Genomic DNA, 27655 nt, shown 5'->3' on the forward strand with positions numbered 1-27655 from the left:
AACTATCCTCTACGGCTATGTTTGCAAGATCTATTATGAAAAAGCCCTTGTACCCTCCCCCAAAGAACACACACACTTGACTAACATTTAGTTAAGCCAAGAAATTTTGACATTTAGCTCTAGCAACCATTTCAAGGCATTTATAGAAAATTTATAAATATTGCAGTTTTCATTTATATGTTAACTACAACATCCAGTTTGCAATCCAACAGTTATTTAAATAATTGCACATAATTTTAAGCTTTCAGAAAATTTATAACAATACTCAAGGACTACCCAGGAATCCTGTATGTAGGTCACAGTATTTCCTTTCCCCTTTTTTCTTTTTTTCCTCTCTCTCTATGTATGTTGTGTATGTACACACATACATATGTATATGTGTGTATATGTATATATATATATGCATTTTTCTAATATATATACATTTCTAATATATATTCATACATTAAATAGTGAATTGAGAACATGATGCTCCTTTACTTCTAAATAGTTCAGCATAATTTCTGATAAACAAAATAGTAATCTACATAAAATTACTAAATTAGTAAATCAGCATTAATACTAAACTGTTATCAAAACTACAGACTTTCATGTAGATTTTGCCATTTATCCTAATGTTCTCCTTTATATCACCCCTTCCTCCCCAAATTTAAAATAATCAATTAAATCAGTTTCTATCTATCCTTAATATCTTTTCATTGGGAATAGTTCTAGAGTCTGTCTTTATATTTCATGACACTGATATTTTTGAAGAGTACAAGCTAATTATTTTGTAATCTGTCTCTCAGTGTGGATTTGTCTCCTCCCCTCATAATTAGAATCAGATTAAATACATTTGGCAGGAATATCACAAGTGTCAGGTGGAGTTATTCTCAGTGAATCCTAACATGTACACATGCCGTATGTTAGTCCCTTTCCTGGGAATGCTAACTTTGACTATTAGGTTTTGCCATTGTCAGTTTTTGCCACTATCGAGTCATTTTTTTTATCATCTATTCATTGCAATTAATAAGGACCATGCAGGGAGTTGTGTTGAGACTATATAAGTTTCCTCTAACCTCTCAAACTTTTACCAGTGAGTTTTTGCACCTATTGATAATTTGGCTTAATTGCCAAATTGCAGACTTAATTCCATTATTGCTCTGTATTCATGAATTGGAATTTGTATGGGAGAGTATTTCCTTCCCCTGAATGTATTTATTTGAGTGCGAACTCATGTATTCTTACTTTGTTAAATAGGTTATAACTTTCATATCATTATTTATTCTGATGTTCAACTTGTTCTAGATTAGACCGTTGTAGCTGGATTCTGTGTCCCTTTAACAGGTCCCAATCATTCTGTATTTGCCTGCTTTTCGACACAAGAAGATATTTTGTACTCATCTTGTACTTTCCCTGCCCCAGCTGTGAAAACAGTTATTTTTCCCAGTTTTTTTTGAGTTGAAAATGGTATTAAGAGAATGTCTGGGCATTGCTCATTGCAACTAGCCTGTTGAGTGGATAGAATTGGGAAATGAGTATTTGTATAGACATGAACACATTCTGTGTGTGTATATGAGTGTGAAAAGGGAGAGAAAGGCATTATAAATAGGAAAAAAAGACACAGATAATGGAGAAAATCATTAAAGCCAGAAGTTATTTCTTTGAAAAGATTAACAAAGTTGACAACACACTTTCAATATTAGTCAAGAAAGAAAAATACAACACTGCGATACCATGTATCAAAATGAGGAAAATCAATATGATCATGCAAAGAGAATGTGATAATAGGATAATTTTATTAAGTACCTTATGCCAATAAATTTGACAGTTTAGATAAAATGAAGAACTTCCTTGAAAAACAGCATCTACCAAAAATGAAAAAAGTAGAACAATGTAAGTTGTGTTGTTAAAAGAAAAACTGTTACCTCTTTTTAAATGTATTTGTTATTTCTAATCTTCTCAGATAGATTTCCTGATACATTTTTCCAAATATTTAAGTAAAAAATAACACTAATATTAATAAACTCTTCCAGAGAATATCAACTATAAAAATAATTCCCAATTTATTTGATGAGATCATTATGACCTTGCTTCCAAAATCTTTGGCAGACATTATAATAAATGAAATTACAGACAAATTTGCACCATGGACATAAAACTAAAAAATTCTACATGATATACTAGCAAATTAAATTAATTAATATATAAAAATGATATATCGAAACATTGTCAATTGATTTAAAGGGCTTAGAGGCACTGAAGTAATTGTTCAATGGATAAAGCAAAGTGCAAAATAATTTTTGTATATGATTCAAATATTATTTGAAGAAATAATTATTTGTTAGTGAAATGGCCAAAATGACACAGAAGGGTGTTAGGGAATGCATGTTTTTGAGAAACTCAGCACAAGTCTAAAATGAGTGACCCATCAATAACTCTTTTAGTATATCAGCCAGAAGAAAATTGCAGGATGGGATGTACCAAAATGTTCAGCATTGTTTATGTTAGCTGGCAGAGAGGAACAATCTAAGAGTCCATCAATAGGGGAATATGTTAGTAAAATAAGCTACGTATTTTTCAGTGTCTATATAACATTAAAAGCACTTAATTATTTGTGCACAAAACAATATGAAGTGATTTCAAAAGCAAGTATGGAAAATAGGATGTGTATAAATGTAAAACTCATATGTAAATGTTGAAATAACATCGAAAATGTTACATAATAATGTAAAAATAAAAAGGCAAACAAGGAAATAGTAACATGTAATCCCGATAAGCATTTTCTAAATAAACAGTAATTAAAGAGAAAATATATCTGTCAAATACAAATGATATCACAGTAATGTAGACCATGAAATTAAAATACCAGACAAATGTAAATGTCTTCAGACAGGAAATGTTGCAAAGGGAGAATAAGTAGTGCCAGTGGTGCCATTTCCAAATAAGGTTTGTGCAGCCTTAATACTTGGTCCAGTTGCTGTCACAAAACAGTCATGCAATAACTGTTAGCTAAATGAAAATGAATGAAGGATTGACTGTTTCCTATTTTTTGTTAGCCAGTTGGTAAGGTGAAATTCGGTAAATGCACCAAAGTATCAAATCTTCTTTATTGTTAAAAGCAAACTGTTGCTTAAGGGGAAAAAAAATGAAAAAAGAAAAAGAAGATGCCATCTGGCTACAAATACCCTTCTGTTCTAACTGCAGGTCTTGTGCTTATTACCTATGGGTATAAAACAAAATGCCAAAGTGTTGCTTGAAACCAATCCAAAATTAAATAGTGCTGTATCGTAGCTTCTGGATGTGAAAAATATCATCTCTAGATTGTAAATGTAGGAGTTTAGTCTCAGCCTGAAAGTCAATATTTTTCCCTTATTACCTGGCTCTGGACATTCACAGTGTATAAGACTGCCAGTGAATAAAGAATGAGAGAAAAATAGCATGGTATGAAAGGTCTCGTATATTTCAGATTGTTTTTATAGAACCTGTCTACACCCAAGGTACAATATGTCACCTGTCAATCACACTGCTGTTTACAGGTGTCTTTAGTCCTATGGAGGCAGCAAGGTAATAAAGAATTTTTTTGCATTTAGGCTTCCGATTATGAACCCTTTATCACAGTCTCTCCTTTCTCCAGACTGTCACCTTGAAAGTAGCCTTGACAACATACAAAATTATTATCCACATGTTCAGCAGTGTCCAAACATCTTTGATTTGCTATACTTTTTCAATCTTTTAATCAAATCTGTCAAGTAGAATGGATATACAGGGTTATTGAATTGTATGTTAATAAGTTAAATCTCAAATTAAGTGACTTTACCAAGATCTTAAAATAGTGCATCTAGAGATTCAGAAAATCTGGATTTAAGTCAAATAAATATGCCCATTTTCATTGAAGAATAAAATGAATGGTTTTGTTAGGTTTGTGAAATTTACCTTGCAAATAAAAGAAATCAGTCTAGCTGCTACTTTTGGCATGATTAGCAATTAAATGATGAATTTATTTGGAATCAAGAATAAAGAGATATAGGCGGAATTTTTTAGTACAAATACAAATTTTGTCCTTGTTTTATTGCTGCGAATATATAAATTATCTTGAATTCCTGACATGGTTATAGCAGAACATCTGCTTGTAGCTTATAAACCAACAAAGCACACAAACACTTTTTGAATTAATAAAATATGCAGTAAAGGTTGAAGAGATTGACATCATAAGTTAGATGTAATAATAATATATTTGGATTCAAGGACGGTGTTAGGACAAATGCCTTATTTGTAGCATTGAAACACGAGCTTGCCAAATTAAATATGAAATTACTTATAAATTTTGAAAATATTCATCAAACATGTTTGTTATCAAAGTTGTACTACAGAAAAGTGTTTGGGAATAAATGCAGATGCTTACAGCTCAATTATATCAACTGAGAAAATGAAATTTTATCATTTGGATATGACTGTGTAACATGTTGTTGCTTCACTAATAAAATATTTGAACATTGAAGTGCTAAGAATTGGTCAGAAAGTAGAAGTTATATGAGAATTTAATGTAACGTTTTAGCTTCAGAAATTCACATCAAACTTTTTTTAGAAGTTTAAAAAATCGATCTATCAAGATAATATTTTATATTCTATACATATATGTTTTGGGATACATAAATTATGTACATAGTGTGTACACATTTATTTGTTTATTTAACAATGATACTTAGGAATTCAATACTACACAGGCAGTATAATACCATCTTTTACTCATTTAGTTTGTTTTTTTTCTCTGATTGACTCCTATAGTATGTTTATATCTTTTTAGTGTGTTATTTATTAGCATACTATAAATATTAGAATATTAGTGTATCAGAATATTATCACTTTCCTAAAAGTAAGATCTTATTATACTTAATTTGCAAGACTCACTAATTTTTGTTACATTTTACCCAGTTTCCCATAGAAAGTATCTTACTGTGTTCACATGTGAATGGTGGCAGTATAGGAATTATTTTCTCTTTAATGCTTTTCTACAATTTTTCCATATTTTGTGCAATAAAACATATTACTTTCCTGATAAAAACACAAGATTATTTTCTAATAACAATTTAAGATTATTTTATTAAAATCAACACTGTCTAGTTAGTCATTCAACAAACATTTATTGTTTTCCTTTTTCTAGGGACTGTGTTAGCCACTAAGATTACAGGTTTGACTTACTATTTACTGTGCGAACAAATATATAAAAGGTAATTAAATTACAGCAAGAAAGATGCACTTTTGTAAGCAGGTATAAAATGCTGGTCTACCTAAAATTAAATAAAAAGGCTTAGTGTCTAAGCCGATAACTGAAAACAGGTAGAAAATAATCCACAGAATTGTGAAGAGAATGACTTTTCAGGTTCAACGTTATTTATGAGAACTTAATTCAGGAAAAAAAAACCTGACTTTTTCAAATCATGTTTACTGGTCCAGAAAGCCAGCCTATAGAATGGAAGTAGTTGAGGGGGAAATAGATAAACAGAAATAAAGCTAAAAAATAAAAACAAAGTCAAAGTGAGTTGATTATTTTTTCATCTTATAAATTTTATTTATCATTATTAGATCACTGGAGAACATCTAAAATTTTTAAGGTTAGTAACATGAACAGAATCTCACTAATCCTAAAGTTCACTATCGTACTTCAGAATGAAAAATCCATCAATAGTAGTTCAAGATGACACAGTATTGTTGAATCTAGAACCAAAGGATTTTAAAGAAACTTTAAATATTATTCACATATTTCTATAAATAAATAAATTCCTAGGTTTATTTTTATTTTTGTCTTCCCCTCCAGAATCCACCCCAGAGTAAATTATTTTCGAAACAAATTTTGTGAAAATGTATCCTAAGCGTCACTCTAGAGGACGATGAGCTATTTCACTGCTGTTCTTTCATGTGACTCCCCAAAGTTAATTTCATATATAACATATAGTAGATATTTAATCTAGAAATATACTCTACCTATTTGATAAAAAGGACTTTAATCCTGACAGTTAGATATGTGTGTGTATTATTTTCTCTTTTATAAAAGAATTTATAGTAGCTTATTTTATAAAGCATCTATAATTGAATTAGTAAAACAGGAAGTAAAATGTGTAGGATTAAAAATTAAATATAAAGACTGTGATAATTTTTATTGCTAAATATAAAGTCTAAATATGATAAACTAAAAGATGAGGAAAATGTGATAACAAATATGAGAAAAGAAGAAGCATATGGTTTCCTAAGGAATACATTATTTTTTCCTTTTACTATATTCCTAAGGAATTACTTTCATGTGAAGAACAGAGTAATGTAAAGAAAAGTACTGCAATAAAAGTTTTATGGCAATTTTAAAAAGTGGAATTCATGTGGCTAGTTATTTTAGAAATCTTCAATAAAATTCAAGACACTGCATTGAAGTTCACTTCAGTGCAGGAATTCTGCCAGTGGCTACACTCATATTATTGCAACATGCAGTCCTTCGGCTGCCAGACTCTATCAATGCTAGAATGTAGATGTCTAAGAAAAACGAGTCGTTTTTCTTTCATATTGTATTCTTTAAAACAATATAATCTCTGTCAGCTGGGAACTTTGACAAGAAATTACAGCCTCTGGCAAGTAAGTAGGGCTAATAGTCTCTATGGCTGATTAAGGACAGATGCATTAGTCTTCAGCGGGTGCTAGAATTAGCATTTTTTTTATAAAAAATAAGAACACAAACCTAAGAGAAGACTTATCTACAAAATATTGTCAAAAACTTCTGTCTTGAACAACTTATTTTGATTGGAATTTTACAAAATGTAAGAAAAATAAAGGAAACAACCTAAATTTTATTCTTAGCTTTAAAAAATACACATAGGTATACTCACTGACACATGTATATATCACAGAGAAAGATAAAAGATCATTATTTTTTCTAGGTCATTACCCACAAAAATTACTAAACATATTAAAGTGTGCTTAGCTTTTTATCTTTTGTGTACTCTAATTAATCTTACGTTATAATTCAAAATAGCTTAGCTTATTTTATTTCCCTTTAGTTGTATAGTTATATAGTGCTTTGTGCTAACTTGATATATGCTTATTTTTACATTTTTATGCAAAATAAATGATGTAACTGTATGGCTTAAAATAGTCGATGTATTCATCTGACCAGTCTCCTTAATCCCCTAACTTTATTTCTCATTTCTGTGTATTTCTTTTGTTTTAATAGGCTTCACTTTTTAGACCACTTTTATGTTCACAGCAAGACTTCCCATATATGCCTTGCTCCACACATGTATAACCTCCCCCATTATCAACTTCCCCAACCAGAGTGGTACATTCATTACAATTGATGAACCTGCACTGACACATCATTATCACCCAAAGGCCATAGTTTACATTAGGGTCCACTTTTAATGTTGTACATTCTTATAGACTTGGAAAAATTTATGGTCACATATATCCATCATTATAGAATCATACAAAGTAGTTTCACAGCCCTAAAAATCCTCTGTGCTTTGCCTATTCATTTTCTCCCCCTCCCAACCCTTTGCAAACACTGATTGACTGTCTTTTTAGCTTTGCCTTTTCCAGAATGTCATGTAACTGGAATTATACAGTATGCAGCCTTTTCAGATTGGCTTCTTACACTTAGTAATATACATTTAAGGTCCCCCCATGCCTTTTGATGACTTGATAGTTCATTTCTTTTTATTGCTGAAGAATACGCCATTTGATGTACCACAGTTTTGCTTCCAAGTTTTGGCAGTTATGAATAAACTGCTATAAACATCATTGTACAGGTTTTGCAGTGGAAATAAATTTTAATCTCCTTTGGGTAAGTATCAAGGAATATGATTGCTGGATCTTATGATAAAGCTAGGTTTAGTTTTGTAAGACACTGCTGAACTGTCTTCCAAAATGGCTGTAGTATCTTGCGTTCCCACCAGCCATGAATGAGAGCTCCTGTTGTTCTACATCTTCACCAGCGTTTGGTGGTCAGTCTTCTGGAATGCCACCATTCTATAAATGTGTAGTGATATCTCAGTGTAAGCTTAATTTGCATTTCCCTGATGATATATGATGTGGAGCATCTTTTCGTATGCTTATTTGCCATCTGTATATCTTCTTTGGTGCCTGTTAAGGTGTTTGGCTCATTTTTAATTTTTTTTTATTGTTGAGTTTTAAGAGTTCTTTGTATATTTTGGATAATAGTCCTTTATCAGATATTTTACGAATATTTTCTTTTGGAAATATTTTGTCTCAGTCTGCCTTTTCATTCTCTTGACAGTGTCTTTCATGGAGCATAAAACTTTAATTTTAATGAAATTCAGTTTATCAGTTGTTTCTCTCAAAATATAGTTATTTTTCACTGTTTTTTAATCACCGAATTTTACTAGACTACCCAACTCAAAGAATGCAAAATCAGTGAAAAAATTAAGTCTAGAACACATACCGTAATCTATTTAAGTTTTTTATTCTCAAAGTTATTAAAATACTAGAGTGGATCTTTTTAATACTAGATTTATTTTTTGAGTAATTTTAGGTTTATGGAAGAGTGAGCACAAAGTACAGAATTTCCATATGCCCCCTCTGCCAACCTGTTTCCCCATTATTAAAATCTTGCATTAATGTGATACATTTGTAACAATTGATGAGCCAATAATGTTCCATTATTAACTAAAGTTCATAGTTTACATTGTTTCACTCTTTGTGCTGTGCATTCTATTGACAACTTTATAATATGTATCCACCATTTATGGTATCATACAGAATAGTTTCCCTGCCCTAAAAATCTCCTGCTCTACCTGTTCATTCATTCCTCTCTTTCCTGAATTCCTGGAAACCACTGATGTCTTTACTGTCTCCATGATTTTGCCTTTTACCTCTTATATAGTTAGAATCATACAGCATGTAATCTTTTCAGGTTTACTTATTCCTATAGTGGAATTTTTATGTCACTATTCAACAATATTTAGGATAAAAGAGGTTTCCCAGATACCTTAATATACATAAGAAAAATATACCTGGAATGTATAATCATACATATGTTTATTTTAAGTGGCCAAGCATGTTTTTGAAGTGTTTTCATTAAGCAAATAAGAAACCTTGCTAGCTAATACAAGTGAAATCAAATAAAAGCCAAATAAAGACAAATATAAGTCAAATGAAGTCATGGTATTGATAGCAAGAGATAAAGAGGAGGAAGGGAATAAAACTATCATTTGAAGAAAACAGTACGGTTCTGCCTGACCCTAAAATCAGATCCTGGGAAGTTAAAGTAAGAAGGACCTAGGAGACTGTCTACTTCTACTTCCTAATAAAGTCAAAGAACTTGAAATGCAGAAAGATTTGATAAAGTCACACACTAGAAAGGAGTAGAGTTTGGTGTAGAATCCGGGTCCCTGAGTTTGCTGTATTTTTTTTTTTTTTCTACTGAAGCCAGTATTATTATACTTCGGAATATCTATTAGCTTAGCCTAGGCTGCTTCAGAAATTTTTTCTCTTATGTAAACTACTATCAGTCTTATTGTTCTTACTTTGTAGTTAATATCTTCTTTTTCTATTACTTATTTGAAGATTATTTTTTCTTTCTGATTTTCAGAAGAGTTACTATACTGTGCCTAGTATGGCTTTATTTGTATTTTCCCTTGATTGAGTTTCATAGACTTTCTAAGAATCTGTTACTGGATATTTGCTTGGCAAATTCATTATCCATATTTCTCAATTAAAATGTCTTATTTTCCTCATCGTCCACTTTTTCGTTTTGCTCTTTTTTGCTCCTTTCATTGCATTTTTTGCTTTTGCTTCAATATGCGTATTTGCTAATGGCTTCTTTTCACTTCATTGGTTCTCTCTTCAGCTGTTTCCAATGCCCTGCCCATCCATCAAGCTCTTAATGTAAATTATTGAGTTTTTCAGTTTTAGAATTTCCGCTTGATTTTTTGTGTGGATTTCCTTGATAGCATTTTCTATCGTATCATATATTTTCTTGAATATACGAGTCAATTATTTTGCATTGATTATTTTTTTTCCTTTCTGTACTAATTCTTGGTGTTATTGGCAATTTGGGGTCAATTTTAGATTTGGTGTCTGAAAAATTATAGAGGCTCTAGATAATGTTGTCTTTGTCTAGAAAGGATTTACCCTAAGCCCTTTCACTCAATAAAATCAAGGTGGGAGATTACTTGATAATAAGATTTACATGGTCTCAGTCTCCTCTGACTATAGTTTATGACCTCTCTAAAGTATAACCATCTATGGTTCCCAAATGAACTTTTCAGTGTTTACCTGGATCCCCTTAGTGATTTTTGTTCTCCAGCATTAGACAACTGCTAAAAGTTTCCATGAAATTCTCAGATGTTTTTAGTTCAGCCTTTTAACCTCACCCTGAGCAGTCTAATAGCCAGCAAATGACTTGAAGAAAACCCTTCACAGAGTCCAAGTTCCACTTTTCTTTACCTACCCTTTCTCTGGTATGTTAGTCCCTCATGATCTAGCTGCTTTGACAAGCCTGGAATTTAATTTCTATCTCTCAGGACCATGAGATTGCAGACAGCACTGCTGCCTCTCTTCCACTTATCAATTCTCTTCTAGCTTTTTAACTTCAACCTCTTGTCTTGAGCTGTTTAAGTTGGCAAGTGCTTTGAAAGGAAAATAAATAAACAAAAAGGTAAGCTATAAGTATCTTTTCTTTCAGCATCTTGGCCCTTCAAGTCTAACTACAATGAAATATGTTACCTCTCTTCACACTGATTAGGATTGCTATGATATTAAAACAGAAAGCAAAATAAAACAAAATAACAGATGTTGGTGAGAATGCAGAGAAATTGGAACACTTGTGCACAGATGATAAGAATGTGAAATGGTACAGCCATTGTGAAAAACAGTGTACTGTAACTCAGAAAATTAAATATAGAACCTTAAAAATAAAATAATCTATTATTGGATCCAGTAAATCCACTTCTGAATGTATACCCAAAAGAACTGAAAGCGGTGTCTCAAAGAGACATTTGTACATGCATGTTTATATTTATAATTGCCAAAATGTGGACGCAACCTTAGTGTCCACCCATAGATAAATGGAAAAAGAAACTGTGGCATATATGTACAATGAAATATTAAGACTGAAAAAAGGAAGGAAATTCTGACACACACTACACTGTTGTAACAAGGATGAATTTTGAAAACATTATGCTAAGTTAAATAAGCCAGACACAGAAGGACAAATATTATATGATTATACTTACATTAAGCACCTAGAGTTGTCAAATTTATAGAGAAATAAAGTAGAATAGTGGCTACCTGGGGCTGTGGGAGAGGGTATTGGGAAGTTATTATTTAATGAGTACAGAGCTTTGATTGGGGATGGTGAAAATTTGTGATGTATAGTGCTGATGATTGCACAATAATGTGAATGTACTTAATGCCACTGAACTATATATTTAGAAATAGTTAAAATAGCAAATATCATATAATGTATATTTCACCACAACAAAAAGTTGTGTTACATTCAAAGACAATGGGTTTGCCTTTTTTTATTTTATCTATTTTATTTATTTATTGGCTGCATTGGGTCTTCGTTGCTGCACACAGGCTTTCTCTAGTTGATGCAAGCGGGGGCTATTCTTCATTGTGGTACTTGGGCTCCTCATTGTAGTGGCTTCTCTTGTTGCTGAGCACGGGCTCTAGGCGCATGGGCTTCAATAGTTGCAGCACATGGGCTCAACAGTTGTGGCTCACGGGCTCTAGAGCACAGGCTCAATAGTTGTGGCGCACGGGCTTAGCTGCTCCGCAGTATGTGGAACCATGTGGAACCTTCCCAGAGCAGAGCTCGAACCCATGTCCTCTGCATTGGCAGGCGGACTCTTAACCACTGCACCACCTAGGAAGTCCTTTATTATTTTATTAAACATTTTGTAGATATTTTCATTGGGTGGTTTAGTCTGCTATGAGCTACTCTGCCATAGGCACTCTGATTACTCTTAAATGTTATAAAAATGCATTTTTAACCTCAATTGATGTTTAAAAGGACTTACTTGTATATACTGTCATTATGATAAATTCTAGAGATAAAGATAGAAGTGTAGTAGAAAATATCCAGTTGACTCTTGAGTGACATAGATTTGAACTGATCCACTTATAAGTGGATATTTTTCAGTAAATCTGTATTACAGCGCTACACAATCCGAGGTTGGTTGAATCTGCAGATGTGGAACTGTGGATACGGAAGGTCAATTATAAATTTATATGGGGATTTTTGACTGGAAAGAAGGTCTGTGCCCCTAACCCTGATGTTGTTCAAGGGTCAACTGTGTATATTGATCTCTGCTCCTGGTTCCTGGCACAGAGCTCCTAAAACCCTTGTGATTTCCTGAGAAGAGCAGTAGGAGCATCCTGTGTCCTACTATTTGGTTTTCAACCCTGGTTTCTCGGTGAATTTCATGGTGAATTTCTTGGGTGTTAGGAATGTCTTTTGTTCCACTGAAGGGACTCTTCCTGGGCTCCTAGATAGATTCAGAATGGGGCCTGGTCGTCAGAAAGGCCAACCTATGCTTAGAAGCTTGGAACATTCAGCCCAGCCCCTCTCCAAACAATAGAAGAGAGGCTAGACATTGAGTTAATGACTGGTCATGCTTACATGATGAAGACTCCATAAAAATTCCAAAATTACAAAGGTGGGAGAGCTTCTAGGTTGGTGAACGCGTGGAGGTGCTGGGACTGTGGTGCCTAGAGAGGGCACGGAAGCACCATGCCCCTTTCCACATGCCTGGCCCTGTACACCTCTTCCATCTGGCTCTTCCTGAGTTGTATCTTTTATAATAAGCCAGTAATCTAGTAAGTAAAATGTTCCCCTGAGTTCTGTGAGCTACTCTGGCAAATTAATTAAACCTGAGGAGGGGGCCATGGGAATCTCTGATTTATAGCCAGTTGGTCAGAATCACAGGTAACAAACCTGAACTTGCAAGTAGCATCTGAAATGGGGAGGAGGGGTAATCTCTTGGGTCTGAAACCTTAACCTGTGGGGTCTGTGTTCAGGTACCTAGTGTCAGAATTGGGTTAAATTGTAGGACACCTGCCTTGTATCTTAGAGAATGCTTGATGTGTGGAAAACCCCACTCATCTAGTGTCAAAGTATTGTGAGTATAGGAGTGAAAAAAACACAAGAGATTTTTTCAAACTCAGAAGACATAATACCTTCTCTTAGTAAAGACAGAACACAGGGAGAGAGTTTCTAGTAAACCGTGATTTATCAGGCATTGCAATAAGTAGTGGAATAAAAGAATAGCTGTTAAGGAAACAAAGAAAAGGAATAGGATTTATTATGGGAATGTTTGTGAAACAATAAACTGTTGTTGTTATTAGATCATAATTTTCCAGAATATGGTTTGGAATGTGAAAGACATTTTTACGTTAAGTTTATGCTTGGACACTGATAAAATAAAATTTGCTTTATAAGAGGATAAGGACATCAACAATATGAAAAAGGATTTTAACTGGATACATTAATAATAATGTGAGCATTTAGGAAATCAATATAGTATAGGCAGAAAGTGAACAAAAAAACTAAATTAAAACTATAGCAGTGAGGATAGACAAAGAGGGAGAGAGAGCTGACCATTCTGCAGCAGATTTTATTTTTAAATTCAGGTGCAGAAGATTGAGATAATTATGTGCATCAGTTATGGAATATTGTCATTATTACATCATTGGTCCATACAAACTCTCCCATTTACTATTTCTTTCTCTTTTTTTTAAAGAACTTTTATTGAGATGGAGTTAACAGACAATAAACAGCATATATTTAGAGTGTACAATTTGCTATCCCAATCTCCCAATTCATTCCCCCCCAACCCTCCCTGCTTTCCCCACTTGGTGCCCATATGTTTGTTCTCTACATCTGTGTCTCTATTTCTGCCTTGCATTTCCTCTTTCATAGTTGTTAGCATTTGCCTTATGTATTGAGGTGCTCCTATATTGGGTGCATATATGTTTATAATTGTTATCTCCTCTTCTTGGATGGATCCCTTGATCTTTATGTAATGTACTTTCTTGTCTCTTGTAACTTTTTTTTTTATTTACTTCACACTTAAATTTTATTAAAGGCATCTATAAGAAGCAGGGCATAAGCAATTTCAATTCTCCACTTATTTACAGTAATTCTTTCGGTGTTCTAATTACTAAAACAAGCTCCTTCTTTTTTTTTAATTTTATTTATTTATTTATTAATTCTTGGGGGGTACACCAAGTTCAATCATCTGTTAACATTTTTTATTTTAAAGTCTATTTTATCTGATATGGGTAGCACTACTCCAACTTGCTTTTGATTTCCATTTGCATGCAGTATCTTTCTCCATCCCCTCACTTTCCATCTGTATGTGTCCCTAGGTCTGAAGTAGGTCTCTTATAGACAGCATATATATGGGTCCTGTTTTTGTATCCAGTCAGCCAGTCTATGTCTTTTGGTTGGTGCATTTAGTCCATTTACATTCAAGGTAATTGTCGACATGTATGTTCCCATTACCATGTTCTTAATTGTTTTCTTTTTATTTTTGTAGGTCCTTTTCTTCTCTTATGTTTCCCGCTTAGAGAAGTTCCTTTAGCATTTGTTGTAGGGCTGATTTGGTGGTGCTGAATTCTCTTAGCTATTGCTTGTCTGTAAAGCTTTGGATTTCTCCATTGAATCTGAATGAGATCCTTTCTGGGTAGAGTATTCTTGGTTGTAGGTTCTTCCCTTTCATCACTTGAAATATATCATGCCACTCCCTTCTGGCTTGCAGAGTTTCTGCTGAGAAATCAGCTGTTAACCTTATGGGAGTTCCCTTGTATGTTATTTGTCATTTTTTTCCCTTGTTGCTTTTAATAACTTTTCTCTGCCTTTCATTTTTGTCAGTTTGACCAGTATATGTCTTGGCGTGTTTCTCCTTGGGTTTATCCTGCCTGGGACTCTCTGCGCTTCCTGGACTTGGGTAGCTATTTCCTTTCCCATGTTAGGGAAGTTTTCAACTATAATCTCTTCCAATATTTTCTCGGGTCCTTTCTCTCTCTCTTCTCCTTCTGGGACCCCTATAATGAGAATGTTGGTGCATTTAATGTTGTCTGAGAGGTCTCTTAGGCTGTCTTCAGTTCTTTTCATTCTTTTCTCTTTATTCTTTTCCACATCAGTGGTTATCACCATTCTGTCTTCCAGGTCACTTATTCACCCTTCTGCCTCAGTTAATCTGCTGTTGGTTCCTTCTAGTGTATTTTTCATTTCAGTTATTGTATTGCATATCTCTGTTTGCTCTTTAATTCTTCTAGGTCTTTGGTAAACTTTTTGATCTTTGTATCCAGTCTTTTTTTCAAAGTCCTGGATCATCTTCACCATCATTATTCTGCAATCTTTTACTGGAATGGTGCCTATCTCCTCTTCATTGAGTTGTTTTTCTGTGGTTTTATCCTGTCCCTTCATCTGGTACAAAGTCCTCTGCTTTTTCATTTTCTCTATCTTTCTGTGGCTGTGGTTTTCAGTTCCATAAGACTAAATACTGCTGATTCTGCTTGATACTGCTGTCTGCCCTCTTGTGGAGGAAGCTATCTAGGAGGCTGGTGCGCGCTTCCTGATGGGAGGGACTGATGGTGAGTAGGGCTGGGTGGGCGGAGCTCAATAAAACTTTAATCTGCTTGTCTGCCAATGGATGGGGCTGTGTTCCCACCTTGTTGGTTGTTTGGTCTGAGGCTACCTAGCACTGGAGCTTACAGGCTCTTTCGTGGGGCTAATGGCAGACTCTGGGAGGGTTCCTGCCAATGAGCCCTTCCCAGAACCCCTGTTGCCAGTGCCCCTGTCTCCTCGGTGAGCCACAGCTGCCCCCACACACACAGGCAACCCTCCAACACCAGCAGGTAGATCTGGTTCAGTCTCCTGTGGGGTCGCTGCTTCTTCCCCCTGGGTCCTGGTGAGCACAGTTTTTTGTGTGCCCTTCAAGAGTGAAGTCTCTGTTTCCGCCAGTCCTGTGGAGGTCCTGCAATCAAATCCCGCTGGCTTTAAAGTCTAATTCTCTGGGGATTCCTCCTCCTGTTGCTGGACTCCCAGGTTGGGAAGCCTGACGTGGGGCTCAGGACCCTCACTTTATTGGGTGGACTTCTGCAGTATAACTGTTCTCCATTCTGTGAGTCACCCACCCAGCATTTATGGAACTTGATTTTAATGCGATTGCGCCACTCCTACCATCTCATTGCAGCGTCTCCTTTGTCTCTGAATGTGGGATGTCTTTTTTGGTGAGTTCCAGTGTCTTTCTGTGGATGATTGTTCAGCAGTTAGTTGTAATTCTGGTGCTCTTGCAAGAGGGAGTCCCACTTACTATTTCTATTTATTGTTTATACATTTATTTATTCTTTCATTCCTTATGTTTGTATCTCCATTTTTACTCCCTTTATCAGCACTTGCCCTCTCTTTGTAGTCAGTCATTGTATCCTTTTTGGTGATCTTGTGTGTTGTGACAAATAGATTTTATCTGTTATGCAATCATTTTTAATTTATATAAACATTATTTTATTTCTTACTTTTTGAATTTTCTGAGTACTGTTGCTAGGAGTACATTTACTTATTTGCTGCACATGGCTGCATGATAGCCCATATATTTTACTCATCCACTTTTCCTGGGATGGATGCTCGATTTTCTCCAAATACCAACACACACGCACAAAGCACACGCGGGCACGCACACACACACACACACACACACACACACACACACTACACAAGCCTACCTCCCACATATTCATAGGACATGACAGCTGATTCATTGTGTGGAAGAAAAACAAAGCATTTACCATGACTCTGCATTGTGTACTAAAGCTAGAAACAGGATCGATAGTGAAGCCATTACCTACAATAACTTCTAAACCAATATCCTACCAAACATCATATTTTATCTCTTAAAAGTTTCCAAATGTATATATGCTTAAAAATTTGAAAGTCCACAAGTCTAAGAAGCCATTTTCAAAATTTTGATTTAATGTTCAGGTGGAGAAGAAATGTCCTTTCTCTGGCATCCATGTAGATAGAAACTAACCCAGATCTATATTATTTGTCTGAAGCTGAGTCATTATAAGAATTACCATTGTTCACAAACAAATATTTTAAGAAAGTCTGTGGTAAATGAATAACCATAGAGGAAAGATTGCAGCACAGGCTTTAAAGATGAAAGAGCTTTCCTGGAGATGAGGGTATCTTAATAAAGCACTCTCTGGAAGGAAAAAAGAATCATATATTTGAGTTGTCAATATGAATATCATCTTAACCTACTTTTTTCTTAACTGGCAGAAATATTAATGTACTGATTTCTCTAATGTAGATTATCATTGGTTTTCATTTTTAGCATCAGTCTTATCCTTGCCATAAGTTTTAATTTGGTTTTTAAGTTAATTTTAGTTTTAAAAGTATCATGGAGTTAGTTGCATTTTGATTAAAAGATTCCTCAATAATCTAGATAATAACATTACATCAAGCCAGCAGGGTAGAGCAGAGAGAAGAGAGAAGTCAAAGTGTGATGCAGAGGAATGGCAGCCTTGACTCACCTACAGGGAGCTCTGGAGCTGAAATAATTCTGAGAATTGTCCAGAGTGGCATATGGTGGCCGGATCTTTACATCCTAACATTGATCAGTCAGTCATGAAACCCACCCCAGGTAGGTTTGCAGGACCTGATTTTGGATAAGATGGCTCTTTGCAGATAAGATATTTCCTGATAAGACTGGAAGTTAGAGGTTTTCTGCCATTGGTAGTCCCAGGAAGTGGAGCAAATCCTTCACTGAAGTGAGACCTCAGTTTTGCTAGACTTGGTGGCTTACCTGGTGGCATAACCAACATCCTTATCTCTGAGGAATCTCAGGCTAAGGCAGCTGCACTTGTCCCTTTACTGTCAAAATTTGACAAGAGAGGTCAATGGATTCTGGGTCAAAAATTGACTCATGACCAAAATTCAGCAAAAAATCATGACTTGTTCATTGGGGCAACTGCCTTCTTCCTGCTAGTCATCCAGTCTTGACATTCACCTAATATTCCCTCAGTTGCAGGCTAGTAGGATAGCTATAATTTTGGATTAAATAAGTTAATTTTACCTACCTTTCCTATGCAACTCATCTCTTCTAATTATACACACAATTTAGTTTTATAGAATGAGGGTAATTACAAAGCATTTAATAGGAAGACTGTGAAACAGTGACTTTTTTATTTATAGAAAATATTGTTTTTAGACTCCTTTAAAATTATCTATGACTGTACAAATATCAATGATTTGTTCAGGAGGGCTTCATTATCAAGGTGAACTTTATAATCATTTGAAAGTAGAGTTTTGTCTTACCAGAAACAATTTGTTTTCGGAATACCATGATGCAGATGCAAGCCAAGAGAGAAATATGTGCTGGTAAAAGAAGTCAGTGAGAGAAGGAATTTTTTTAAAAATTAAAAGGCAAACAATCTAAGAAAGAAGAGATACAAATTAATTTGGAAATAATAATGAAAAAGTTAGAATATTCCTAATGAATTTACATAATAAAATAAATTTAACTTACATTTCCTATCCATACAGTCGTTAGATTGACTAAGAGTGAGAGGACTAAACTTTGGGCTAACTTACTAGCTGCATACAACTCACCTAAGTGTGTGTGTGTGTGTGTGTGTGTGTGTGTGTGTGTGTGTGTGTGTGTATGTGTTAAATAAAATGAAGGAAATAATATGTCAGTTTTACAGAGTTTTTGTGACAGTACACCATTGGCTCAGTATCTGCTAAATTGCTCTATGAACTAAGCTTTTAGGATTAATTCCATAGTTTAGGTAGAAATTAAAGATGTCTTGGACATTTAGAAGGAATTCTTAGACAAGACCTTACCATGAGGCCTACTTATGTAGAATTACCATACCCTAAGTTCATATTTTTAATTTACAGGTCCAGAAATGTGACTTTGTTCAAAGCAAGAAGTGATTCTCCTTTTAGGAACTAAATTATCCTTAGAGTAACTGACATATACCTGCAAAAACCAGACGTGTGCTCAACATTGCCTCTCTTACATATTGACAAGAAGTTATATCTCAGAAACTGCCCAGATTCCCAGCAGCGTTCAGCATAGACTTACCAGTTTTTAAATATAGCTGGGAGGCCAAATTATAAACAGAATTTAGTGATACTATACATAGGTTCTCAATAAATATCTGTGGAGATATGGTAGCTTTTAATTCTTTAATCACCTGTTTTTAACCCTTCATGCTAAACATAACACCTCCTTTTTAAATAGGACTTCCTTCAAGGTTTATAAAATATAGGTGAACACATTGTGTTCAAAGGGACATTATTCCACCTATTCCAGGGTGAGTGAGTAGGGGTCCCTTTGGACAAATGTTTCGGGAATTTTGTATTAGACAAAGTAAAGTATTTCTCTCCTGCAGACTTCTCAGAGTTGAGTATGCTCATGTGCAGTACAATATATCGTGCAGTGGTTTCCTAAACTTACTTGAAAACTGAACTTTTTCCACTGGGCTGATTATAATTCTGATATACTATTAGGCATGTTTGGGAAAGACAGACACACTAATAGTGAAGCTTTAAGCTTTATAATTTTCTTATACAAATTAAAATATGGATTTTTTTCAGTCATCCATTTACAGATGAAAATCTTTAGGGTACATAGTGTTATTATTAATTCTTTACTTTTTTTTAAGTCAAATGCCTAAGGTTCTTTGCAGCTGCCTGTATTTACCCCTGAGAAACATGATTTGTTTTTAACAGCATGCATGCTTTTCCTACAGCACTCTTCATCAGCAAGGCTCTGCTCTTGCACATCCTCAGAGCGTAACCCTTCCTTCATGTTAAAGTGGCACAATGCTGCTGCTTCGTGCACCTTTAAGGTTGTATCATATGATTAAAGTATTAGACTGAGCCACACCAATTTTTTTCGCTGATAATAATTGCAAAAAACTCCTGTAAAAAAACTTTTTTTCAAGAATATTAAAAGTATTTATGTGTTCAAAATGTTCTTATTGGATTGAATAGCTGTGATCTATTTCTCCAATATTTTAAATAACTGTTTATATGTGTGTGTGTGTATGTATGTGTGTGTATATACATATATGTAATATGTATTGCTCATCCCTCATATATAGTCTCATTGGGTTTATTGAGCATATCCATTTTTTTCTCCATTAATTGGATAATTGTGATCATATATGCCATGTCAGATTAATATATTTTTGTTTGGGGTTTTATTTTGCTTCAGCATATATTCACTCTGATGATTTTGTTGTTAAGCAGTGACATATGTTCTATGAGACTAGTGATATGTGGATTGTTGTAAAAAGAAGAAAATATTTGTTGAGGATTGTATTATAAGTAGAGAAAAACCTGAAGACAAATTACATTTTATTTTATTATGCTTTTTTAAAACTCATTCACATAGCTAAAAGAACATCAAAATACGAATAGAAAGTGCAGTATTTATTGTCTTATTTAATATATGACATATTTAAACATTTTCACAATTCTGACAATTGGTGAAGCATAAATTATGAAATTTAAAACTATTATTGGCTAAGAACAAAAAGGAATAAATCGTGCTCCAGATGACAAAAGTTATGTTATTAACAACAGTCTCTAAAGATGTTTCTATACAAGGCGAATTAGAGGTCAAATTCCTGTCTATCAATCCTTTTTATTATAGAGCTTATTTTCTAATAATAGGCAGGAATAAGGAAGGCCAATTAAAATGAAAATAAAATACAGGCTTACAGCAAACAACATAGTAAAAACACACATAAAGCAGGCTACCAACTTATGTTTTATTTGTTCTTTCTCTTATGCTTGTGGGAAAACAGCTCATTATAAATTATAAATAACATCAGCATAAAACAGGTAAGAAAAAAATGCTTAGATATTTTAAAGAGAATTTCCTCTTCTTTGGCAGTTAGAAATTAAGTGGATTTTTTATTCTTTTAGCGTGCAGGAAAGACTAAATAACAGAAAGACATTTAAAAGACATTTGTAATTGTATTTTAACAATCTAATACTTCCATTTTGCCATGTTTCTTTATTAAAATATTTAATTCCCAAGGTCTCACAAATAACCATCATACTAAGCTCCAAATTGTCTTAAATTGCCTTAAAGTTTATTTCCGCTTGTAAATTGAAGTATAGAAAGAATAGCTTTACATAATCAAAACCATAAAAATATGTATTTTTCTTCCTTCCTAATTGGTTTCTTTTGAAATATATGATGCTACTAATTTAGAAGCAAAATTTATTTTTGATTTTAACTTAACCAGAAAAAAGCATCTAAAATTTATATGTAATTATCTCCTGGCTACTGGATTCCTTCAACTTTCTTTGAAAAGTTTTTTTTTTTAATAATAATTAATCATATACCAGATTTTCTGTTTTATTTAATGACCACATCAATTTTAAAAACTTATCTCAATTCCATGTCAACATACTCATTTCTTTGACAATTACATTTGCCCCTTAGGAATAATTCAAATTCTGAGAGCAGCCACCATCAAAGGAAACCTTGTGTGAGTGAGGACAGAGTGAACTAGGGTCAGATCATTGCAAAGTCATGACTGTGGATTTTACATTCAACATGACAAGCTATCAGTATTCTCTTTGTTTACCTTCATATCTATGATTTATTTTAGTCAGTCTCATAATAAATTTCAAAAAGAATATTTCTCAGCAAAGCATCTTTACCTTTGTCCAAAAAATCAGTGCAGAAAAATTGTAATAAAGATTGCTTTGCAGTCTCTAAAGGCACATCCTATGAATTATGGTGATAGCATGATTTTTATAAGGACATCTGTTTATTTTTTTTTCTTTTTTATCAAGAAACGATCTAAATTCTACTAATCAGTTAAATAATTAAGCATTTAATGACCACATACTTAATAAAAAACACTATTAGAAGGACTGTGCTAGAAGAGGGACTAAGTAAAGATAATGGATAGATACTTAGATTAATAAGATCATATACTTCTTAAGAAAAGATTAAAAAAATGTATACAGTAAACTAAAATGAGAAGCAGAATGTGATATATTTTATAACATACATAAAGCATTTTATAAACACAGGGTAAAGAGAAACATTATTTCTAAGATGTTAAAGGCTCAGTCATGGTTTTCCTTTGGCTGAGCCTTGAATGATGGGTAAGGGTATTAAGGATAGATGGGAATGAAGATCAGTTCAAACAAATAATATACTTGAATCAAGCAATTTAAATGGCTGAGTAATATTCCATTGTATGCATATGACACAATTTCTTTATCCATTCACCTATCAATGGGCACTTAGCTTCTTCCATATCTTGAGTATTGTAACAGTGCTGCAGCCATAAACTTAAAATTATAAAATAAATAAGTCCCTGGGATGTGACATAGGGATTATAATCAATAATACTGTAACAACTTTGCATGGGGATGGGATAATAACTGGTCTTATTATGGTGATCATTTTATAATGTATAAAAATATTGAATCATTATGTTGTACACCTGAAATTAATGTAATATTTTATGCTACTTATAACTCAATTTTTAAACAGAAATTTAAATGACATAACAGCTTTTCGAGAAATACTAGCATTATAGTTTAGTGGAGGTAAGGGTGGATGATGGTGAGAAAAAAGCAAAAAATCTGAAAAACGGAGGATTATATGAGACACTCCAAGAGTCTTGAAAATCATTCCAAAGAAGAAGATGAAGATACAGTAGGAGAGATTATTCTGTGATATTATTCCTCAACACAAAAATGATAATATTCATAATGGATTGTTTAGAAAGCACATTAAATATTCAAAAGGAGGGGCATAAATCTATAATCCAAGGGCTGAGATGATGTAAGGAGTAATTCAATAAAATTACAATGTAAACAATATAAGTTTACACTCCTAGTAGCATAAGTTTGGAGGCAGTTGCCAGGTTAGAGATGAATGCCCTTGAAAATGGAAAGGAAGAAATGAAAAATGGGAGAGGTTGATTAGAAAACATGTGTTCATTAGAGGTTGATTATATTTGTTATCAAAGTATTAATTGTAAATAAATTACAAATAAAGGGAATAATTATCAAGAATATGCCAGACTCAGGAATAAGATATTTACATATTATCTTGTTAAATTACTACAGCATCCCTGTGAGGAAAACTATTATTTTCTGATGCTTATACAAAATTTAGATTTAGATAAAGAAGATGACAAAGTCAACATTTAGTCATGTTTCAAATCCAAGCTGTCCTACTACAAATTCCCTGCTAAAATGACACTGTACTGTCCATCAAAAGTAGATGAATGATTTGTGATATTATTAGTTGACGAATAAAAGCATTGTACCTACAATGATGATAAAGTTTAATGTAGAGTCTACTAAAGTTCAAAGATAATCCCTTGGAAATAAACCATATGAATTTTTATAATAATGAGATAAAATTTCAATTACTTTAAATAAAATGTTAATAATGGTTAAAACTTTTGAGTACTTCTACATGTTAAGCATTATTTTAAGCTTTTTACATCCTCATATCATCCTTGCAAAAGACTCATAGCATATATTCTGTTATTATTCCTTTTACAGATGACAAAATAAGGTGCAAAATGATTGGTTAAGTTGTTCAAGCTTATACAGGATGAAGGTGGCAGAGCCAAGGTTGGGGATGGGGCTATAGGTGCATTAGATTCTGTTGTTTTCTGCTCTTTTGGCAACGTCATTCTTAACAGCAAAGCCAGAAATTATTTTCTCCCTTTAGATGTTGAAGGGACCAGGAATGTAGTGAATCAAGAAGTTATCGTGACAGTAGGAATAAATTCACTTTGCAATGCTCCTACACAAGGGAAACCAGATCATTTCATCACCTCATAATTTATTGGTGGACTTGGTGCATGAATGTGAGCATCAGGTGGATTATATACTATATATATTACACAGCTTCATGTATTTTATAACTACATGTAGATAATGTAGAGAAACTTACAGGAAAAGGACTAATGAACATAGTGGAGCAAGGTTAGATTCACGACACAAAACTATCGTAACGGTTTGACATTTACACAGGGGAATTCTATTTCATCTGATTTAAATGGAATATATCTATATGCACCCAAATTATATGTTATATAGAAAATGTAAGAGGAAAACACTGAGCTTAAGATTCAAAACTTTTCCAAAATTAAATATGCATATAGCATATGTAATATCAGTAATATCACACTTAACTTTAGATATCTAGTTCCTTTATTTTTAGCCATCTTATGAAAACATTTTGAAGACCAATATTGAACTGGGAATTACAGTCATTATAGAATTTGTTTCTATTGCCCTGAGAGAGTCAAACAGTTGCCTTAAACATTTGCAGAGCAACTCCCTGGGGAGCACTTCAGAACACTTCCTTCAGGCAGGCATTTGAGAATATACATGGACAGTCAGTGTGTGAGATTTAGTCAAGAAAATCCCTCTGAACAAAACAGTATTTTAAAGCCACAGGTCACTTTACATATACTACTACTCCAGGCTTTCTGAAATAGAGTTCTGCCTCCAGTCTGCTTCTGCAGCCACTGCTCAAGTGTTCTTTAGACCGCATCATGTCTGGAAATATTCTCACCTTCAAAATCTCAAAATCTGAGTTTCCGTTTCTGATAAAGCTGTCTTAGCATTTCTCGTATTTTTTAACTCCTATGGAACTTGATTATTAATTTATCATCTGTTGCTGTTCTTTACCCGGTGCTATTTTTGCGGCCTAACACTGCTGTTCTGGCTTTACATGTCATGTGTATACCCAACTAGAAAAAAATAATAGCCATTTGAGGGGCATCATTTTTTCATTACTTTAGAACACCACATTCCTATGACTTTTTGCCACTCCTGTCTAGTAAATTCTCAGTTTTGAATCTCTCTCATTGTTAATTCTGCCTTTTTCTGTTGCATAATGTTCCAAAACTAATTGGAGCCAGTGAATGTGTGACCCTGTAACTAATGTCTGTATCAGAGACACTTCAGTTTTGTAAGTGAGAGAGGATATTATAAAACTGGTATAAACTAGCTCTGTCTGAGAGAAACAAAAGTAAGCCTGTTTTCTCATCAGAATTTGTCTGCAGTGATGCTTGAAATTTTCTTATTGTTAAAAAAATCTTAGCCAATTCCCTATTAGGCATTTCCAGTGTCAGCTTTAAGTTCAAGCTGACAAGAAGTTCAAGCTCAAGAAGTGAATTCCTCCATCTCATCCCAAATTCAATTCAACCAGAATCAGTTATTTTCTCCTTTCATGGGAAGACTGAGATCTCACCACTTCAAAATATTTCTCTCTCTTCTTAGTCCTTTTCTTTGTCTGAGTTAAAGAAAAAGTTCTTCAATTCTTACTCAGAATTCTATTCATTGTTGTACTGCTTCATTAGCTTTCTTTTGAGGTCAGAGCAGAGGGTAGAGCTTGGGCTATCTTAATCTCTTGTCTTTCCTCTTCTACTAATCCCAGACTCCCCAAAAGTAGAAAATATGTCTTTCCAACCTACAGACCTAGTCATTATCTAAGATTCTCTCTTCAGTTTTATATACATTTTTTTTCCACACAGAACTTGCTTATCCATTATGGTAGATTCAAGCAAGACTTCAGCAACTGTCACTCCCCAGCCTGCTTTCTATAATAGGTATGTTGCTTGATGGATAAAATTCTGAATTTTTCCAGTGATACTACTGGAAGTAGCCAGAAAGTCCAAAGTTAGAAAAGTTCAAAGCTGAACTTATTTTTGCCTTTGAGCCTACAAATTTTACTAGTCCAATTGTAAAAATCACTACATGTCCTTATATAGTGATAGTTGTGAAATCATGGGTCAATCATAAATGGCCCTCTTTTCAGTATCTCCAGATAAACTTAGCCACCAGGTCTTGAAGGTTGCTCCTCCATCACACTTCTCACACCTCTTACCAACTTGTGCTTTATTACTGATACTCTGTCAGATAGCTCCACATAGTACTCTGAGATTAATTTTAAAGTGTTCAAGAACTTTTTACATTCCTTCTCTTGGATGCTGTTGTACAGACAGACTCCTTAGTTTGCATTCATGGCTTTCCTTTCTCTGGCCTCAAAACATACTGTTGACTGTTTTTGCTCACAATATTCCATTAGCCAGATTGGATGGCATGCTATTTCCTAATCATGACCAGAAGGGTCATTTTGTTCCTCCCTCTAGGGGCATCTCCTGTTGAACCTCCATATTCTTAAGGCCTTTATCCTGTCAGTCTCTTCCATGAGAAATGGTTTACTCTCCAGTGAGATGTGAAATCTCCTTTAATTCCCATTAGTACTCTGTTCTTACTATTTTTATTTTTTTGTCTTGCAAATATTATTTGTGTACTGTTTTTTCCTCCTCATACAGTATCACTTTGTAAAGAAAAGGATGTATGCTTTACCCATGGTTAAAATACATGGTCATCATGCTTACTTACCACTACTCAATCATTAATTGCTCATACAAATGTGACTATTTGATTATAGTAGAAATATGTGTATAACTGTCATATAAAAATATTATTAGATCTCTCTGCAAACAGAGTTGTTTTCAGTAATCAGGTAGCAAGTACCATTATACCTAATAAATAGTTAAAAGGGTTGATGCATGAAGAAAGCACAGGATTTATTCACAGATGAGTCCTAGTCTCTGTTAGAACTGGAAAGAAGAAACCAGGTCCTTTATACTCCTCTTTTCCTGTTCATTTTAAACAGAGCCCACTATATGCATGCAAACTGCTGCAATCATTCATTAAGTAGATTCAGCCTCTCATTTTCCTTAAATCATCACTGATTTGAGCTTACTGTTTTCTCAACTTAGGCCTAAGAAAATTATGGCCAGTTATTCATTCTCTAATTAACCTAAAAGTGAACTATATTTCATTGCTTGTAGGATGGTATGGGAAATCTGAGAGTCACCAAGAAGGGAATCCGACTTGAAGGTATATCTGAGTTTCTACTTCCATTGTATGTGAAAGAAATTCATTCCCGAAAGGTATGTGATACTGGCTTTGGCTTACTGTAAAAGATAATTTAGAGGTTATGTTTTAGCTTGAAATAGGAGGACAGAAACCCCTTATCTCTTCAGTATGCATTTAGTTACTTTAAGCTAAAGACTTATTTGAAGAAATCAAAACAATGAAACAATTGAAAAAACCAATGGAGAAGATTAGTTTAAAAATGACAAATTAGAGAGCCATTTCTAATTAAACTGCGGTATTGCTTTTGTTAGTCTATAAAATATGCCCCTCTGTTTTCAGTGGACATTAAAAATCCAGTTATATTAATTCCAAAAGGGGCACTTAACATTTTCATTAATTTTTGCAAGAAACTTGACTTAAATAAATAATTTTAATTCAATATTTTATACATCTTTTCAGCATTAATGGATGTGCATTTTCTAAAGGAGGTGACAAAAAGTCTTAGTATAGAAATTAAATTTATTTCTGGATGTACGTTATTTAATACCAGTAAGAATATTTATTCTTTCAAATGTGTGTGTGTGTGTGTGTGTGTGCTGTGTGTGTTTTATCAGGAGCAGCATGCTAAAAATCAAACCATTATACCTTAGACATTGTTCATTTTGGCTTAAGTGTGTTATTTCTCAGAAGTAGTATCTTGGGTACATCAAAATCTCACTAGACTCTTTCAAATGTAATAGGCTTTCCCCTGGG

The 27655-nt window shown here is 33.7% G+C and overlaps 1 protein-coding gene across 2 annotated transcripts in view; it reads left to right on the forward strand.

Annotated features, from left to right (window-relative positions):
* SGCZ (sarcoglycan zeta) overlaps positions 1-27655 on the forward strand; it is a 988084-nt gene that overhangs the window by 798072 nt on the left and 162357 nt on the right. For both annotated transcript variants that reach the window (XM_057697937.1, XM_057697938.1), the window contains one exon: positions 26875-26976. In XM_057697937.1, coding sequence (XP_057553920.1) covers positions 26875-26976 — 102 coding nt within the window. The remainder of the gene's footprint in view (positions 1-26874; positions 26977-27655) is intronic.

This window comes from Hippopotamus amphibius, chromosome 10, assembly GCF_030028045.1.
Source record: "Hippopotamus amphibius kiboko isolate mHipAmp2 chromosome 10, mHipAmp2.hap2, whole genome shotgun sequence".
Lineage (NCBI taxonomy): Eukaryota > Metazoa > Chordata > Mammalia > Artiodactyla > Hippopotamidae > Hippopotamus > Hippopotamus amphibius.